This window comes from Populus nigra, chromosome 19, assembly GCF_951802175.1.
Source record: "Populus nigra chromosome 19, ddPopNigr1.1, whole genome shotgun sequence".
Lineage (NCBI taxonomy): Eukaryota > Viridiplantae > Streptophyta > Magnoliopsida > Malpighiales > Salicaceae > Populus > Populus nigra.
In genome coordinates this window covers 9,670,485-9,690,066 of record NC_084870.1, presented here as the reverse complement: position 1 = coordinate 9,690,066, position 19,582 = coordinate 9,670,485, and the positions used below count along the sequence as shown (strand labels likewise).

Sequence of the window (19,582 nt, the reverse complement as noted above, 5' to 3'; positions counted from 1 at the left end):
ATGTTTGTCCTTGGTAGCATTTACTTCTTCCTCAAAGCAAACAAACGAACAAACTTGGTAAATTTGATTTACCACATGTTTTAGTTTTTTATTGCAAATCTTATTGCCCAAATAGACAATTAATGTTGGGAAACTAAAACTATGCTTGCTCGGGAACTGTTGGACGTCGTCTTCTTCTTCTTCTTCTTCTTGTTTTTTTTTTTTTTTTTTTTAAAAAAAGAGAGAAATAAACACTAGTTATAAGAGTTGAGATAGCGAGACAGGAGATACAATATCCATTCGCAGATGGGTTCAAAATGACACAGGCAATGAAGATGGCAATCTCTTACGGAATATTTAAATGAAAAACAAGAGAATACGAGATATGCAAGGGATGGCTTAACTGAGCTCGACCTCAAGAGACATTCATTTGACGTTAATGTAAACGTCTAGTTGTGAATCACTTGCAAATCCTAGTTACCAGCTAGCAGGCAACTCAACCTAATTTATAAATCACCCTATATTTCATCCTCTGCAAAGCTCATCTTCGTTGCCATTTCATGGCTAAATAGTCAGAAGTCTGCAAGGTATGTCAAGCAGCATATAACTCAAGGGGAAGTGAACGTGTAATACAGATCTGAGAGAGCATTGGAACAATCAAATATGAGAACAAACACAGACCAATCCCAAGCCCCTGAGCTGTATCTTAGACAGAGTCCATATATGCTTAATCGAGACGCGTATCAAACATTGTAGTTACCAAATCACTGGTTTTTAAAATTGCTCGACTAACAGTAAAAATCATCAGAAAGATTGACGATTCATGCATGGCCAACTGTGGAAACCAGAAATTAAGAAGGAACAAGACTTTACTGAATGTATAACAATTACAGTAGACAAATTCCACCTTTTTTTTTTTGTTTTTCTTGCCTTTGTAGGAGGAGAAACCCCTCTCATACTTGATTCACTTGACCTGGGCTTCAGGCTTGTTTAAACTGAAATTGATAGACCTGGGCCATGGCTTGTACTGCCAGGGCTCGAGTGGAAGACGACCAAGCCCGTGAAAATAATAAGCAAAGAACAAGTGTTTTGCTGCTGCTGGATTCCTGACTTGTTAACAAGCAATACCCACCAACCACCCCAGTCTTGCTTGAATCCTGATCAACGGAGCTTCTGTTTACATATTTATAGATAGAATATGTTCTTGGCACATCTCACATGTGTTGTTTTAATTATTAAATAATAATATTTTCTTAAAATCTTTAATAGATTATTTTGAATTGTTTATAAGCAAATATACTTAGCATTTATTAAATTAAAATGTTTGGTTTTTAAAATATGTAAAGTTTTATGTACAGCTTCATAATTTGTAAATATTAAATTACTTTATTGATTTTTAAAACATATAAATAAATCTTTATTGTATTGAAATAAAAACTATGGGTATAAAATAGCTAATATTTATACGTGTTTATTCCATATATACATGTGCATGGCTATTTATAATGAAATCTCTTGAAAATAATAACCACTGATAAATTTGCACCAATTTATTTATCAACATGTTTAGAAATTGAAAATATATTTTCCATATCATGTCTTGTTATAAGAAAATTCCACGTCTTTCTTACAAAAACAGAAAAGGAGTTTCATTATTTATTGAAATAAAATCTATTATATTATATGAATATGTAAAGTGTATTAAGTGAATAGTTTAATTCAGTACAATAATATAACATGAGAATGGATTTTTTTTTATTTGAAAGAGTTTTTTTTTTATTAACATTGATGTCTCAAACTAATTTTTGTGTATTTCAACTAATTCCACAGGTCTTGAAGCTAATGATCATATAAGCCTCCAATGACTTTGAGGTTTATAGGGCTTGAACTGGTAACCTCTAAACAACAAATCTAGAACCTGATCAGTTAAGTTACACAAATTTGAAAGAGTTAATTTTAATTGTATGTGATGTGAATAGAACTTTTGTAAAAAAATATAGGCATGGGTAAATATTTTTTGAACCTTTATTTTAATTTTTTTTTTATAAAACAGAAAAACTCTTCAAATGGAATAATACACATTTTATATATAATTTTCTCCAAATGAGTAAAAAGCAATATAAGATAATAACATGAAAAATCTTATACAAAAAATAGAGATCCAGTTTAACAATTTGATGAACTTTGGTGTTGTTTTATTATTTTAAAATTTTAATATTATTGAGTGTTTTTAGAGTTTTTATAAGTAAAATAAAGTGATAATAATATATGTACCATGTAGGTTAGGCATGATTTAAGAGGTTATTTTATGTTATTTAGGGTTTTATATGGTCAATAAATACAAAACTAATGAAAATTAAACGGGGTTAACCTATTCTTTAGGTTTTAATGAGTTTTTGTTTTAATTTTTCAATATTAATTGTTTTTTCCTTAATTAAGGTTAGGTGGAACTTACATATTGGTATATATTTAAGTGTGTGTGTGTGTGTATTATTTCATTTAATGTCTTATTGTTTTTTCCTCTTTATGTCTACTCCTTTTCTTCTTCTTATTTTGTCGATCTAACTTTTGATCATATTGTTTAATTACTATCGATAAACATGTCATATAAATATTGTGAGTTAGGGAGTTCGATATTTACTATCATTAAACTCGTGATAAGATATCATGAAAAAATTTCAACAGCTGACTTGTAATTACCTAGCATTAACTAATATTGTGAGCTAGGAGTTTAGGAGGCCTATAAGGATAATTCTAGAGTTTCATTAATTATAAGTTGGTGGATCCTATGAAAGTTTTCCATGATTCATTTACCTAGCATTAACTAACTATTTGTTTTTTCTATTTATGTTACTTTTTTTTTTAGATTTTTTTTATTAATATGGGTATCCGAGTCAACTTGTACGTATTTTAACTAATCTTACAGACCCTGAAGTTAACAATAATGTAAGTCTCTAGTGATATTAAGATTTGTGAGACTCGAACTAATAATTTGTAAAAAATAAATTTAAAATATAATCAGTTGAGATATACTTCTCATAATTTAATTTTCTTTATAAATTTTGTTAGGTCAAATACGGGAGGAGCTATGATTGTGTAAGAATTGATGATTTCACATTTGTTCTTAATAATGGATTGGTGCTTTGATAAATGGTTGGGAACTTGGGATCGAATAGCACAAAAATTTGGATATTAACATTTACACATTGTCGACCCATCACTTATTTATTTACTTTTTGATAGCTACCCATTGAACGGTAAAACACGAAGGGAAAAAACAAAAAACAAAAAACACTAGCAGCTTAAAAACCACACCCGAACCAAACCACACCACACAAGCCAGCTCAAGAGGGCAGCACCACTCCTGTTAGGGTTCACTCGGCCAGCCAGAGCACGAACACGTGGTTCTTTCTGACACCACTGCAGCCAAACCCCTCGCGCGAGGTTAAGTTGACATGAACAAATGGTATTCATTCAGCTGATGATGGATGGGCCATGGAGATCTTGTAACTCTTATATAATTTATAGTTATTATTATCAGTATATTGACAAAAATAAAGCTTACAAAATGCAAGAGCTACGCATATTAATTTGCATAAAGCACAGTCCACGGACTTACACTGGGATAATTGGGACCGATCACCTCCTCATTACAAGCAGTAAGAGTAACTTTAGGCAAAGCATTTAGTAATCAAGAGATAGGAACCCCTTGAAAAAACTACAGGGGTTGGGTTAGGAGGGTAGAAAGAATCGTGAACGAGAGCAGGCGTCTTGAACTCAAGGGCACACGCATCTTATTCGAGATTGACAGGTTCTTTCCAAAATCTGGCTGGGAGTCCTTGATGGGGTACAGGAAATGGGCCGTATTGAATCCCGTTTTGTGATCCCACCACTTCCCACCTGCAAAAAAGACCGTCATTTTCGCTCACAAGATTTCAGCGGAATAGCTAGTCACCGAGGGATCGATGAAATATACTGGAACTGTACCTGAATTTGGTCACTAGATGATGGATCAAGACAAACATCTCCAGCTTGGCAATCTCATTGCCAGCGCAGGCATGCACTCCATTTCCAAATGGCATGAAAGTGTTGGGTTTGGGGGCAATCTACATCCACCAGCAACCCAGATCGAAAAAAGTAAATAAATAAATACGTGCTCGCATCTTCTCACACACAAGTATGTGACAGAGAAAGACATCAACCACCAAAGCTGGAAAAATTGTTTCTAACTAGTTTCAGTGAAGATTTCCTTTCTTCTTATGTCACATATATACCTCAAACCTTGATGGGTCGAAAATGCGAGGATCAGGAAAGAATTCTGGGTTGTGATGAATGTTCCTGAACAACGGCAACACCTTCCATCCCTTTGGTATTAGGTATCCTACAAATGCAATAAATTCTCTCTTTAAAAAAAATTATAGCCTTTAAATACCATGATCATTACAGATAAGTTTTGGTTTAACTCCTCACCATGGTACTCAACATCAACTATTGCTTCCCTGAATGTGAAAGATATTATGCTTGCCATCCTCAAGCTCTCTAGTATAACCTGTGGATTTCATGTAATTACTCATTCTTTCTTAATTAGGGCACTTTGGCAATAAGTATATTTTAATGTAAATAGTATTGAATACCCTGTATGTAAGTGGCATATTTCTCGTCTGTGCCCATGTCAGGGGCTTCTCTCCTCTTCCATTCGCTTCGTATATCGCCATTTGCTCTGCCTGGAATGTATAAAAACAGTTATTCACGGTAACTTGGGTTATTTAAGAGCTGATTAACAATCTGGGATTTAAAAAATAAATAAATTCTAAGAACTTCTCACCTTAATATCTTCTAGGAGTTTTTGGTCATCATGGAGATATTTTAGAATCCATGTCAGAACACTAGCTGTCGTGTCCTGAGCAGCAAAAAGTACTCCTATAATGTTGTCAGCAATTTGATCTTCACTTAGGATTTCTCCCTTCTCATTTTTGAAGTTCAGAAGATTACCCAAGAGATCCTTCTCTAGTAGTCCTTTCTCTTTCCTCTCACAAATTATCTCACTCAGTATTTGATTAAGCCTTTTCCTTGCCTTTGATAACCATCAAGGAAAAAAAAGAGTCAGATTCAAATTCTTTTGAGGCTACTATTGAGATGGATGGTGGACAAGACATTTCTTACCGAAAGAGCTTTGTGGTAAGCAGTTCCTGGAATATTTGTTGGAAATGAATTGTAACCCTTATCTACTATGTGGTAGTTGTCATTCAGCATCTGTCTAAAGTTGCTGTTCAAGTGACCAAAGATAGAAAGAATGCCGACGTCAAAAGAAAACTGCGTGGAGAGCCAAAGGGGAAAAAAAAAAAACTAATTAGAGAATCCTGATGCAAACATAGAGTGGAGGACCCAGGGATCAGAAACTCCAGGAAGAACACAACAATAAAAACAAAATTGAAATTAGGAATTACTAATCGATTGCAGTAAAAAAGAGGAGGAATAGGACAATTAAATTGCAACCCCATATTCTTAAATAATCTAGATAAGCCAAGAACGCATTTAAGAGGCATGAGCTTTGCATATGTATTCAAAAGAGCTAGTCATAAGCTAGCATTTTATTTTATTTTTGCTTACTTAAGAGATGGGTAATATTTTATTTAATTCAGAAAAAAAATTAGTTTACTTTCTTGAACCAAACCTTCTTCGTTTCATGAAAGGTGTTGATGATATGCCCACTGGACCATGATTCTAAGGCAGAGATGGCTACGGATTCGATGCTGGGAATTAGTTTCCGGATTGTGTCTGGGGATAAAGAACTTTGAACCAACTTCCTGATAAGATTGTGGTAATTTCCCTGGTGAAAAAAGAGAGCTGAAGGGCCAATCATCTTCTCTTTGCTTTTGGGGTATGTAGGCTTGAACAGTTGAGCATGAGTCACCAGCACAAACCTTGCACCCTCAGGGTTAGCTAGCATAACACAAGGGCAGCCAAGTATGTGGCTTTTGAATACTTCTCCATATCTGAAAAGGAGAAAAAAAACACATAAAAGTTGGTTTTTCCAAACTTCAAATCCATGCAATAGGAAATCTTGAGAAAGGAAATCAAGTTCGTATGGTAATCACTAGAACCTTTTTTGCCTCGTAACAAAGAAGACATTTGGGTCTTGAGTATAAAGTTGGAGAGTTTCACCTACAAAAGGCCAGCCCATTGAACCCGGAGGAAGCTTCGCTCTTTGTTTAGGTATCCTCCAGGGCCCCCGCATCTTCTTTAAGAGGGGATAAGAGAGAAGGCTAGAAAGAAAGAGGCATATTAAAATAGAAGCAACCTCCATGCAAATGTACCTCTCCCTCCAAAAATTAAACAGGAAAAGCGCCCCTCTTCTCTGTTTCTCTGTGTCTTGGTGTTGCAATTACTTGTTTTTTGGAGGTGAAAGGAGTAGATATGGTGGATGATGCTAGGTTGGTTGAGAAGATTATGTAATCAATGTGAGTGTATATGGTGTATCGGTGTTCATATATATAGAGGAAGGGAGAAGGGGGTTGAGACAAAACAGTAGTTTTGGGCTGTTGGCAGGAGATTGTCAACTGTAATGAAGGGATTGGTCACATAAGTTTGGTAAGATTTATGCATATCGCAGGTTAAAGGAACAGTATCAGACACCACACAAATTATTATTAACGTATATTAGCTTACAACATATTAATCATGTCATTATATTCAAGAATAATATAAATCATATAATAATAGAACCTTACTTAACAGTTTAAATTATTGAATTGAGATAATTCTTTGATATGGTATTAGAACCTTAATGACCAAGCAGTCACGAGTTCGAATCTCACCATCCCTATTTATTTGATAAAAATTAAGCACAAGATAATGTAGGCATGTACAAATTTCAAATCCAAAGAGCTTTCACTTGAGGAGGTGTTTTAGAGAATAATATAAATTATATAATGAAACCTTACCTAACAACTTAAACTATTAAGTTAAGATAGTTGTTTGACATATAAATTAAATTAAGAAATCAAATGGTTTGGCTTTGGATCATCGATCCGAGACCAGAAGCAACTTCAGCTTGAGTAATTACCAGTAATTGGCATGCTAAGGTTTTCCCTCAGCTCATAGTTAAAGCGTCCAGCTTAATTAGAACAACGAAGTTGAACAGCTAGAACTAGTACTTTTTCTTTCTGAAGGGAAATCTAGTTTCTTGAGTTTCTTTTTAGATATCCCGGCTGAATTCATGTGATTGGAGCTCTCCGATTTATAGGACTGATCATTTTGACCATTTCCACTTGCAATGAAAGATCAACTTGACAACCGCATGCTTTCACACGAAGCGAATTGACCATATTCTATCATGTGAACAAGGCACCTTATGATGTTTGATAAGGTGCATAACGAAATCAATCTAAGTCATGCTCCTGGGAGAATCATTCAACTTTAGAGTCATGCTGTTAAATTATCTTAATCTTTAGTTTATTTATAAAAGTTGGGTATTGTTTTAACTGTGCTTAAAGAGACTCTGATGATCCCCAGTTTCCTCGCGAATAAGATTTAGCAGAACAAACAGCTTGCTAAATTCAATTCTCCTTGCAAGGTTTGGTTTGAGGTTGATTTTCTAGAATTTGATGCTTATATTGATGTTGCTTAAAGAAAAGAACTTGCCTAGAAAAGAATTATTTCTCTGCTAATCAAGGAACATGCCATTTCCAAAAAGGAAAAAAAGTCACAGTGCTTGAGACTGTAATACCTGTCAATTCTTTGATCTACTCATCTGTGACTTCGTCTAGGCCAGGTTGATACAGGTTTAAAAACATAAAAAACTAAGAGATTGAGTTGATCTGTGTCAGTTCTCCACCAGCTCTTTAAGTCTTGGAGCGGATCAATACTTTAGACGATGTTTATAAACTAAGAGATTTGCGTGTGTTTGACATCGCAAGTAAAAGTGCAAGCTATTTTTTTATATATAAAATTCATTAAAAAATTAACATTTTTTTACATTAATACATTAAAATTATTAAAAAACAAAAAAAAAACTAATTTAATATTTTTTGAATATTAAACATACTCTTAAAACATATATAAATTCATGTTAAAATGCGATGCCAAACAACCTCTTAGATTACGAAGTTTGTAATTGGAAGGTTTATTTATAGATTGTTTGACGGTATCATTGCGAGTGCTTTTCAAATAACTTTTCTTGTTAAAATACATGTTAATAATTTTTTTATTTTTAAAAAATTATTTTTGATATCAACACATTAAAATAATCTAAAACATACAAACTATATTAAATTTTAACAAAATAAATTTAAATTTTTTGAAAACACGGGTTGAACCACGTTCCCAATCATGCTTTTAAAGTCTTAAAAACGCTTAGGTACTGGAGTTTTGCGCCGAACGATGCGTGTTGGACGCACTTTTAGCAAAAATGGCCAGGTCCATCACTAGATAGATTCATTAATTAGGATCTATCTTCTTGGCAAGAAATATTTAAAATGGATCGTATATATTAAAATAAGTACTTAAATAAAAAGCTAGCACATCCTCTTCAGCACCCACGGTTCACGTTTTTCTATATTCATATCTAGATATTATTCATCAAATATAAAATTTAAATATTCATGTTATATTTATTGAGTTTTGAATAACCATTATTCATCTACTATTATATATATATATATATATATATATATAACGGGTAATAGATAAATTTAAATTCGAAATTTTAAAATTTAACAACAATATTCATTTACTGAGATATTTAGAAACCTAGAGGGTAGCGCAGCAATGAACTAAGTTATTACACCAATAAAAATCGTCAACGATGACAGTTTATCTTAATTCAAGCAACGTATTCAAGCAACGTATTCGTGGTGTAGATTAACTTGGGATTTCGATGTACATATTAATTTCTAGTGGGAGCTAGGATCTGATATTTTAAACATCTTTGATTAGCTGCTAACAAAGAATAATTAATAGGTAATTAAAAGCGAAAGAAAAAAGGGGTAAATGCGAGCGAGACCCCATTTTAGTTCTGACTCTCTTTAGCTACTGAGTGATAGCTAAAGAGAGTCAGACATGGCTCACGCACTGTCAAATTTAAGCCTCTCTCTTCCTCTGCCATCAATGAAGGGTGCTTCTTCAAGAAACCTTCATGGCATAGCATTTAGCTACAACCACAACCACAACAACATGAAGGCCATGGCAGCAGAGAGCAGAGATAATCTTGACCACTTGCAGAGAGCCAGGAAGAACCCTCAACAATCTCAACACAAGAAAAGAGTGGCCCCTGCTGCACCAATAGGTAATCAAGAACAAAAGTTACATCAATTATTATGAGAGAAAAAAGATTTGGTCATTGATCAAATCTTTTGAAAAATCCATGGATGATATTGAGAGATTTTAAAGTATATGACCGAAGTCAAACATGGCTGCATCTACAGGGACTCAATTTGTGATTCTCTACTCTTGCCAATGAATCGTTGACACCTGGTAGCAGCTTAAATATTCAGTAACTGAATAAAGCAGATGGCACTGGTGCGGCTTCAAAGTGATTTTTATTCGAAAAGAAATACTAAATTGATTGTTTTTAATGATTTTAATATTTTTCATATAAAAACCATAAGAAATCATAAACACACCTGAATCGAAATACCAGGCAATTATTTCATCAAGGATGCATCATTTAAATTATACAGCAAAAGGAAGGCTACCAAGAACCGCAGAAGACTCGATCGATGCCGAACCTATTGCTGTGACATGAATTAGAGAAGGCAGAAGAACACTGGGAAAAAGGAGAAGGCCAGATCATTACAAGAAAATAAGAACGTGCAAGAATTTCACATGGTTTACTCACATCGCCTGCATCTACATGCATACAAAAGTTCCACTGTAAAATCACATATATATAGTTTACAACTCCGTGGTGGAGACTGGGGTGCTGGTAGGCCCCGACCCCGTAAGGAAATTGTTTTTTGAGCATTTTTCTTTACAAAATTTATATTTTTAGTCTAAATAATAAAACAACTGAAAAAATTTTAATTTTTTTTAATTTTATTTTCTGATTCCGCTACAATTTACATGGTTCATACACATGTTCTTCACTTGGACACCTCAACTTGATCTTTTTAAACAACCCAGAATTGTTTTGTTCCATCAAAATAGTGCCCAGTGATCGTGACAATAAAACTATAATTGACGCTTTTTGTTATTTTGTTTCCATTATATGGATAGATTATCATGAGAATCCGTTCAAACTATTTCATGCAATTAGCGTGTAGCATTTAGTTACTGTGATGTGAGAATATAAATGTATTTAGTTGAAGATAAAAATATAAAAATAAATTTATTTTTAAATAATTTTAAAGTGAATTTATTTTTTTATCACTAAAATATTCATATAAAAAATTTAATTCTAAAATTATATAACTAAAACATATAAAAATAATAATTATTATTATTATAGTTTTAAAACTTAGAAATTGACTCAAGAAAATATTCTAATTATGGGTTGAAACAATCAACTTGGATTAAGCTTAATTTTTTTTAAAAAAAGGAAAAAATGAAAACTAGTAAATTAATAAATGTCATGTAAAATAATTAAATAATTGAGAAATCCTAACAAATAACGTATATAAACCATTAGTGTTTCCAGCATCCTTAATTAGGCATGGTAGAATGTAGGATTCAACTCATTAATTAAGATCTCAAATTTCAGGTTCTATATTAGATTTACGTAAACGTCAGATACTAGGAAGAATTAATTCGACTAGGATTCTAACATTTATAAGACTACTTTGGCTGGAGGAAAACATTTACCAACTAAATTTTCCTGTCCGGAACAATTTAGGAAAACTAGTTAAAATTAAGAACATGTTTAATTTCTCATCCAATTAAATAATAATAATAAAAAACTATGCTTTGCTTCATTCCCCCCCCCCCCGACTCAAAACCATGAAGAACTCTAAATATATTATATTAAGTTATATTGGTCATATTAATTAGCAAAATTAGCATTTACTTCATTTATTGTTGAAAAAAAAGGTATTTTTCCATGCATACCAAACATCAAAGTATATTTTAAAATTATTTTCTATATACAAAACACATAAAAGTAATCCATTCTTATGAAAAAAATTCTATAAATTTATTTTTTAAACTTATTTTGTTTCCCAGCAAACAAAATAGAGTCTAAAAATAATCTTCCAAATTGTCATTTTGAAAATAATATTATTGTCTTTTAAAGTTGAGTTCATTGTCTAACATTCTCAGATATCTTTTCATCTTTACGTCAATGAACAAAAAAGGTAAAGGCAAAAAGAAAAGAAAAGCATAGGGGTAATTCGTGTTCCTGAAACTAATTTTAGAGCGAATTAATTTTTATAGTTATTGTTTGCTGTGTGTAGTATATTTTAAAAATATTATTTGGTTTTAAAAATATTGATTTAATATATTTTTTATAATTTTAATATGCTAATGTTAAAAATAGAAAAAAATAAATTAATAATTATTTTTATATATTTTTAAATAAAAAATATTTTTTACAAAAATCATGCACACAGTAGGAAACATTTAATAATAATAATAATAGCCGGCGCCACCCCATGTGATGCGGATGCACGGCATTTGTAGCTTGGTGATCTTTCTAAATTAAATTCTTCGATCAAACGTCACACAAGTAGCCACATCCTACGGACACCAAGCACACGGGGAACCTTCGCGAGCATTGGGGTCCACAAAGTCTTTGAGACTGTGATGTCCTGTCATAGAAGGGAGAATCAGGTGGTGAATGTCGTAATCAACGCTAGCTGGACTAACACGTGCCAAAATCTTGTTGAGATAGAGAGAGTTCACGAAGCACCGGGGGCGAGTCAGGTATGGACAGACGGTTGATGGCGGGCCACGATATAATAATAATAATAATAATAATTGCCCGAGAAAAAGAATATGGGAACAAATATACTAAAATAGAATATGAACTTTGACCTTTTCTATCAGATTAAAATCCTCACCTATGACCTGTCGTCGATAAATGCCTTGCGTTTGTATTGAACACCACCAATTAAGTAGTAACAATTGAAAACAGGGGTGACCATAATTATATCGGAGCAGCTATTCTTGTTTTTATTTTTTTTCCCAAGAGTTTTTATATAAAGCGGTAGTTTTCCTTATTTTTGTTAAATGTCATTTAATAATTTAAAATTTTTAATTTGAAATAATTTTTTAATAAATAATTAAAATTTAGAAATCTACAAACCTCATTAATTCATTTAATTAAATTTTGACACAATATAATTATTGTCCAAGACATGTTTCAAGTCAAAAAAATATCCACAACTTAAAAGATGTGTTAAAGAACAAAATTAAATTAAATTAAGGGGCTTAACTTAAGTTTCTAGGATTGAGATTTTTCAAAAAATTTATGGGCTCATAAAATAATTAGTGATATTTTATTCAAGTGCCCGCTTGAAAATAATAAATATAAGTAAAAAGAGAAATTATAGGTGAATATATTATCATTTTTGATAGGTTGTAAGTTGAAGTGATAGAAGATTTATTACTCTATTTTATTTTTAAGATAAATATTTTATTGGTGGAAAATATTTCAGAAAAAATTCTTCAACAATGTAAACAACGAAGTATGACCAAAACTTTCATTGAGAAATTGAATTTAGGTATAGTTAATGATGATAAAAAGGTAAAATTTCAATATCCTAAGATTTTATATGAACTATATTTTTTATATAAATAACTATATTATTTGTTAGCGAACTATTTTGGTGTATAAATTACAAATTAAGAGTAAAATCAATCTTAAAATATAACTAAATCATATAAACCTTTGAAAAAAGAAAAAGAAAAAACCAAAGAAATAAAATATGTATGTATTTCTCTTCATGTAATCATAAGTTTATATAAACTTGAAATGTTTTAATGAAATTATAAATATCCATGTACTAAGAAAGTCCATTTATTCTAACTTTATTTAATTTACTATGCAATATTAAAAATTTACAGTTATAAATACTTAAAAGATAATATTTCTTTATAATATAAGATAATTTTTTTAATTTACTTATGAACTACACCTACATTATCAATATTTAATATTATAATTCATGAAGAATCTAATTATCATTGAAAAAATATTAAAATATCTTACTCTATATAAGTTCTTAAAGTAAATAATAGAGTGAGACCAACAAATTATGAAATAAGAATAACATCATTGAAAAAGAAAGTTGGCTCGATGAGAAATCAACAAAGATCTGTCACATCAATCCACACCATAATCCGATCAAGCACGACAGGGATTAAGCTCGGAGAGAATTGGAAAATGGAGCACAAACTTGTAGCCCAAAAGAAGAAAGTTCCACGTCGCCATGAAAATTATCAGACAGATATGGTTCTAAAGACCACTAGTAACCCCCTGGTAAGTTACATCCTTTTAAGGTAAGGAACTTTTTTTTTTTTTTTGAATATTTGATCTGCATCGAAGTTTGTTCTTGCAAGGACAGATGATATTTTTCAAAAGCCTTTATTCTCCCGTTTCAAATGCTCGACTCGTTCCCAAATCAACTACTGAATTAGCTTTCCCATTATGATAATCGTCAAACTTTCTGCTGTTGTCACAGAATTGACTTGATTAGTCAAATTAATTTGAGCGAGCCCACACTTCTTCAACGACAAGCATGCAAGCCTCGGCTTCAGTTTCAGGTCCTTCTAATTAAGATGTCGAAAAGTAGAGAAGTGTCTAGGGATAATTAGTACTGATACAAATCCTCACTTTACAAATTGAAGAGATTAATTTGGAATTTTTCAAGGGTGGCTGACCTTGAAACATTGTTAATTCCAGTATAATGAGAGAAACCGCTAGCTAAAATGTAAAGTCAATAAGCTTTTAATTACTCCCAGAAAAAAGAAAATATGATCACCATATATATATATATATATATATATATATATATATATGTGTGTGTGTGTGTGTGTGTGCTTTCAATGACCTAATGCAGTATAGATAGAGTGGGAAAAAAATACACTCCAAAACTTAGGAGAACATGTACAGTTTTACGACAAAAATGAAGGAAGTTGTTGTTTATGCTGAATGCCTATATATTGTCAAGTTAAAGTTTAATAAGAAGAATTTTGATGAATCAAACAAGATTTCTGTTAGTTTTATCCTACTACAGGATTGAACTGAAATTTTATTAGTGTGTTACGCATGCCTAGCTAGTTTTCTATAAGATCAACCCTGTCTGTCAGTGTTAATTTAATTAGTACGGGGTCGTGTGTTGTTTTTAAAAAACTTTCCTATTTATTTCTTAATTTTATCTGGTTTAGGTGTCAATAACAATTTAAGTTTCAGCTACTATTTAAATATTTTATATGTTATTTTTCAAAATGAATTATTCAGATTATTATTATATTTTAACGTTAGAATTTATTAAATAAGATTTTTTTTCTGCGGTTTATAACTATAATTTTTATAGAACTCGTCACTCTATCTTTTGTTTTGTTAAATATTGCATCAGTTGCGCTCAAATTTCTAATATTTCTTCAGTGCGCGGTTTCCTTTCTGTTTGCGAGGGTGTGATTTGTTGATTTGTAAAGTATTTTTATTTAGAAATATATAAAAATATTTTTTTATTTATTTTTGAAAAATTAATTTTAATATTAACGTATTAAAACAAAACAACTTAAAATACGGTGTCTCCAAACAAGAAGTAGTTTCATCTCGCATATTTTGCAAGAGGCGACAGAAATCTCACTGCATGCCTATGAATAGCCTTGTTCAAATAAAATCTTCATTCATGTTATCAATGGCATAGCTTAAAATTGAGAAAAATGCAACATAAGAAGTAGAACTCGTGCTTTTCTGCTGTTTGTTCAGTGTACTCTCTTTTATTGGAGTTCTATTGGCTTATAAAAAAACATAGAATTTCAAATCAATCAATCCATTCATTATGTAAAAAAGATACCGAGAATCATCAGCATGGGCCAACCCAGTTACCATGTATATCCATGCTAGCTATCATGGCGATGTTTAAATCGAACATTTTTGGACCTAGGGGATCGCTAGGAGACCTCGAAACAGGGAAGATTAAATCTTTTATTAGATCTTGCTACAGAGAAAGGCCATTGAAGTACGGAACTAATGAGCCATCCCTCTCGTGAGTCATGTAAATGATTCCAATGCTCGTGGGGATGGGCTCAGCTTCCAGTGCTGCTTTTCCACACATGGTGAGTGTGACCTACCACTTACTATATTCCTTCCAAATGTTTGCCAAATCATGCAAAAAAGGCCGCTATCTGATCCACTCAAGTCAGGCTGCGATTATCCACCGAATGCATGTAAATGACAACTGGTCTCATTGTGTGAATATCCAAGGAAGAAGAAGCACAGGCTTATAGCTTTCTGAACCCTGATCTGGAAATAATACACAGCTGCATGGTGCCTCCACTGCTTTTATGGATGAAGTGGCAGATTATCTAGTCCTGATCAATACAGAATGGCATACAGATATTAAGCAGTTCGTAGACTTTCTACTGAAGTTCATCCTACGTGCCTCAACTTGACCTGCATTATTGAAAGGGTAATATGAAGTTGATTAATTAATTTTCTCTGTTACAAAAAGAATTTAAACTCTATACTTTTTTAAAAGAAGCAATATATTATTAGCAATATACTATTAGACACCGATACTGATAGTAATTGCACTAAAATCGTCCGGGGCATCAAGTTTATTAGCTACATGCTCTTTCCCCCCACAAGCTTTAGCGATTGCAATTATCTAATTCTGCACGTTGCATTTACTCGGTTCAATCTTGTACATTGTAGGCCATTTTATTCTTGGGGTACAAATAGACCAATTTTTATCATCAAAGACGATCAGTTTATACACTTATAAAAAGGAAAACACAGGGTGCTATAAAAAGGAACTGGATGTTATTGGAACTACACGTAATGCGAAGGATATATTTTTTTTACAAAAAAAATTAGCATAGGAAGTTAAAAAAATTGAGTGAAATAACATATTTTTATCTTCTTATGCTTTTGAAGAATGACAACTTAATTTATAGTTTTATTATCAATTTTTTAGTCAATTAGTTGATCTAGTTATATAAATTAATCAACTGTTTCATACACCAACTATAAATTTATAAACGTTTTTATAATATGTTTTATGAATCAAAAAATATATATATTTTTTAATTTATAAACTTAAAATTAAATTTAAGTTAACATCTCAGAGAATTATTGTCTTTTATTTTACAGTATTAATAATAAAATTGAATTTATAATAACAAATAATTCTAAGTGATTAGATGTGATTCTGTCATATTTAAAAAATAATCTATTATAAATAAATCATATAAATAGTCTAGCCGATACATTTATAAATTATTAAGATAAATTTAGATTTTTTAAAAAATTTGTCTAATCACATTAAACTAGATTGATAGCTAAAAAAAAATTATAATTTTTTATTTTGTTATGAAAAAATTTTACTCCTTTTATTTTATTTTGAATGCTAATTGCCACCCCGGAATGAAAAGGCAAAAGGGGGAAAGGATGGCGATGGAAGTGGGAATAAAAAATCACATCAAATCATGTGGAATCACCCCATAAAACCAACAACAGGAGATTTGTTTCCATAAACATTGATGCGCACATCCACCTATATATAGCTAAACAAGGAGACCGGGAGCCACAAAGCTGACCATTGATTCCATTTTTGGAACATACGGCGGCGGATTGTGATTGTATTATTGCAACCCTGAATATCGTGATAATGGTCCTCGACTAATCAGCACAAGCATCTTGTAGATTCGCTTATGTTTCAGTTCTGTCCTTATAAGTTCAATCTTTATATTTTAACCTCTATAATTTTAAAAAAAGTTCTGTCCTGGAAGGGGAAAGCATGCTGCTCTCATAATCTTAAACATGATATGATATCTCATAAAAACACTTAAAAACCTTAAAATTAAGAGAAACCCAAAAGCTAAGTCCAGATTATACGCTAATTAGTGGTTAATGATAACATCTGGACTTTTTAAGATTTAAAATGATTATATTAAGATATTGGGAAGCATTGATGAATAATTGAAGGAGAAATGAAGGTGACCATGCCCCCCCTTTTTTAGTAAATTAATAGTTGCTTGATTGTGTTATTAGTGGCAGGTTATAAGAAAGGACTTAATTGGTTAGAATTCTTTCAAAAAGCTATTAATTAGATTCATTGATGATTTTATATTAAAAAAAATATTTTTTTAAAGAATATTTTAACTGGTTAGGTCTTGAGTTTATTCTTTTTAGAATTTACCAGTTCAAGTGTTATTAATATTAAGATCACTAAAAATTTATATAATCATTAATTTTAAAATATCAACGAATTAATTGAGCGTGCGTAAACTGATTTGAACAACAAATAAAAAAAATCAACCACACCCTTATATCACACTCCAAGTTTTGATGTACTACTTTCAATGCTTCACATGGGTTCCTCGTCAGCTTTTGGTGTCAAAATGACTAGTTATACAGTACAGGAATATCTTCAAAATCTTGAAACCAAATATTTCATCACTTCCCTTAATTTCTCGTTTAAAGGAACAGAAGTTTTGTTAAAATTAAAATCCAGCTAGAAAAAAATTATAGTAGTGTCTGGTTACAAAAATATAAAAAACAAGGATATGAATATGAGGAATATATTTTTATATTTTGAAAATACAAAAAATAACTTTAAAATTATCAAATATATTTATTTCATGTTTTCGTTTCTATCACTGTCTCTTTCACTAAATACAACTTCACGGGAGTTTTCTTCTGCAAAAACAGATAAAAATTGTTTATGATGAAATTGTGAGAAACTTTAAAAGTTGCAATCAAATAAATTTGTTAGAATTTTCAGTCACGAAAATATTACCATATCACATGTTCCTGAACATAAACAGTTCTAGCCACATCCAAAAAAAAAAAAAAAAACTTTACAGGGAAATAATTTGGCACGAAGAATAGCATTTGGAATGCTTGTCAGGTAGAGCCCCTACCATAGTACAATTGGGATTCCTTTTTCATGCACGTTTCTTCTTTTTTTTTCATTACAGAATATTGAATTTGAGAGCAAGGCGTGACAAAAAAAATACTTTAATCATGACCCCCCACGAAAAAAAAAAAAAACGCTCGGAGGCCACGCGAATGGCCACCGGGACCTTAGGTTGACCATAAAATACTTCACAATTCACATATAAACGTAACCTCTTATACATTGGATTTTTCCACTTTATTTCCACTTATTTTGTAATTTAGGTTGCTGTTTCTGTTCTCCATTGTTGCTAATCGCTATATGATAACAATAGAGGATAATTATATTAAAAAATTAATTCAATTAAAAAACTTAAGTTATTAGATTAGATATCGAAATATGATTTATATCATTCAATAACACACCCTCTCAAGTGAAAGCCTTTTAGACTTGAAACTTGCATAAATTCATGTTATCTTGTGCTTGATTTTTATCAAATAAATAGAAATAGTGATATTCAAACTCTTGACCGCTTGGTCATCAAAATTTTAATATCATGTCAAAGAATCAATTCAATCTAAAAATTTAAACTATTAGATGAGATTCCAAGCAAGGGCGAAGGCAATGCAAAGGCTTGGGTGGGCACTAGCCCAGGTCAAGATTTTATCAATATTTTTTAACTAGTTTTATGTAAAAAAAATTGTAATTCTCGATTTTGTTATAAAAAATTCTGAAAATTTACGTGGAGCCTTCTAATATGATGCTTTAGCTTGGTTTAAAATTTCAAAATTTTTGGAGAAATTCATAAATTTAATATAAAATCACAATTTGACTAGTTTTTCGTTATTGGGTGTAATTTTTAATCCGACCTTCAGATTGAATTGAAATTTTATGAGGAATCTTAAAACATATTGAATAAAATCTTATTAAAATTTTAAGATGAACAGAGTTTGGTAGAGCTACCAAAACAAAAAGAACCGCCAAATAAAAACAAAACGACTCATTATAGGTAAAATGATTATTTGCCATTAAAAAATAAAACAAATCAATTTTTCCTTTCTTTTATATGTTGCCGACTGGGCAGAAGTAGAATAGAAAAAGAAAGAAAAGAAAAGGCGAGAAAGAACGAGAGAAAAGTAAGGGGAAAATATAAAAAAAAATTCAAGAAAAAAAAATGAAAGAATAACCTTGTAAACCTACAAAATCAAACTTATTAAACACTAATATAAGAAAGAATCAAGTGAAGAAAGGAGGAATTGAGGGAGGAAAAAAATTTAATTACTTTATTTTTCAGTTGACATGAGATTGTTATTTTATCTTGATTGAGGGGTTGTTACAATATCGATTCAGATTCGATTATAAATAAATTATATTTTACAAAATATCGAAGGATGTAACTTCAATAGTGAGTTTATTTTTACTTTTCTTTAATTTTATGTACTTTTAAATTTATTTTTTAATATTTTGGGTAATGTATTTGAATTAAAATTTTATTGTTAACTTTAAAAAATCATGTACATAAATTAATAATTTATCTTAAAAAAAATTATATATTTATTTAATAGTTCAGGAAAGGAAAAATTCATGATTCCGCCTGT

At 31.1% G+C, this 19,582-nt stretch overlaps 1 protein-coding gene across 1 annotated transcript; it reads right to left on the bottom strand.

Moving 5' to 3' along the window:
* Nucleotides 1-3,130: 3,130 nt before the first annotated feature.
* On the bottom strand, nt 3,131-6,425 carry LOC133680623 (abscisic acid 8'-hydroxylase 4-like). The gene is made up of 9 exons (XM_062103653.1): nt 6,084-6,425; nt 5,654-5,975; nt 5,143-5,292; nt 4,805-5,053; nt 4,614-4,703; nt 4,450-4,528; nt 4,254-4,360; nt 3,967-4,085; nt 3,131-3,879 (listed from the first exon to the last, which is right to left on the bottom strand). The coding sequence occupies exons 1-9, from the start codon at nt 6,284-6,286 to the stop codon at nt 3,774-3,776; spliced, it is 1,425 nt and encodes a 474-aa protein (XP_061959637.1). The 5' UTR covers nt 6,287-6,425; the 3' UTR covers nt 3,131-3,773.
* Between the last annotated feature and the right edge of the window lie 13,157 nt (nt 6,426-19,582).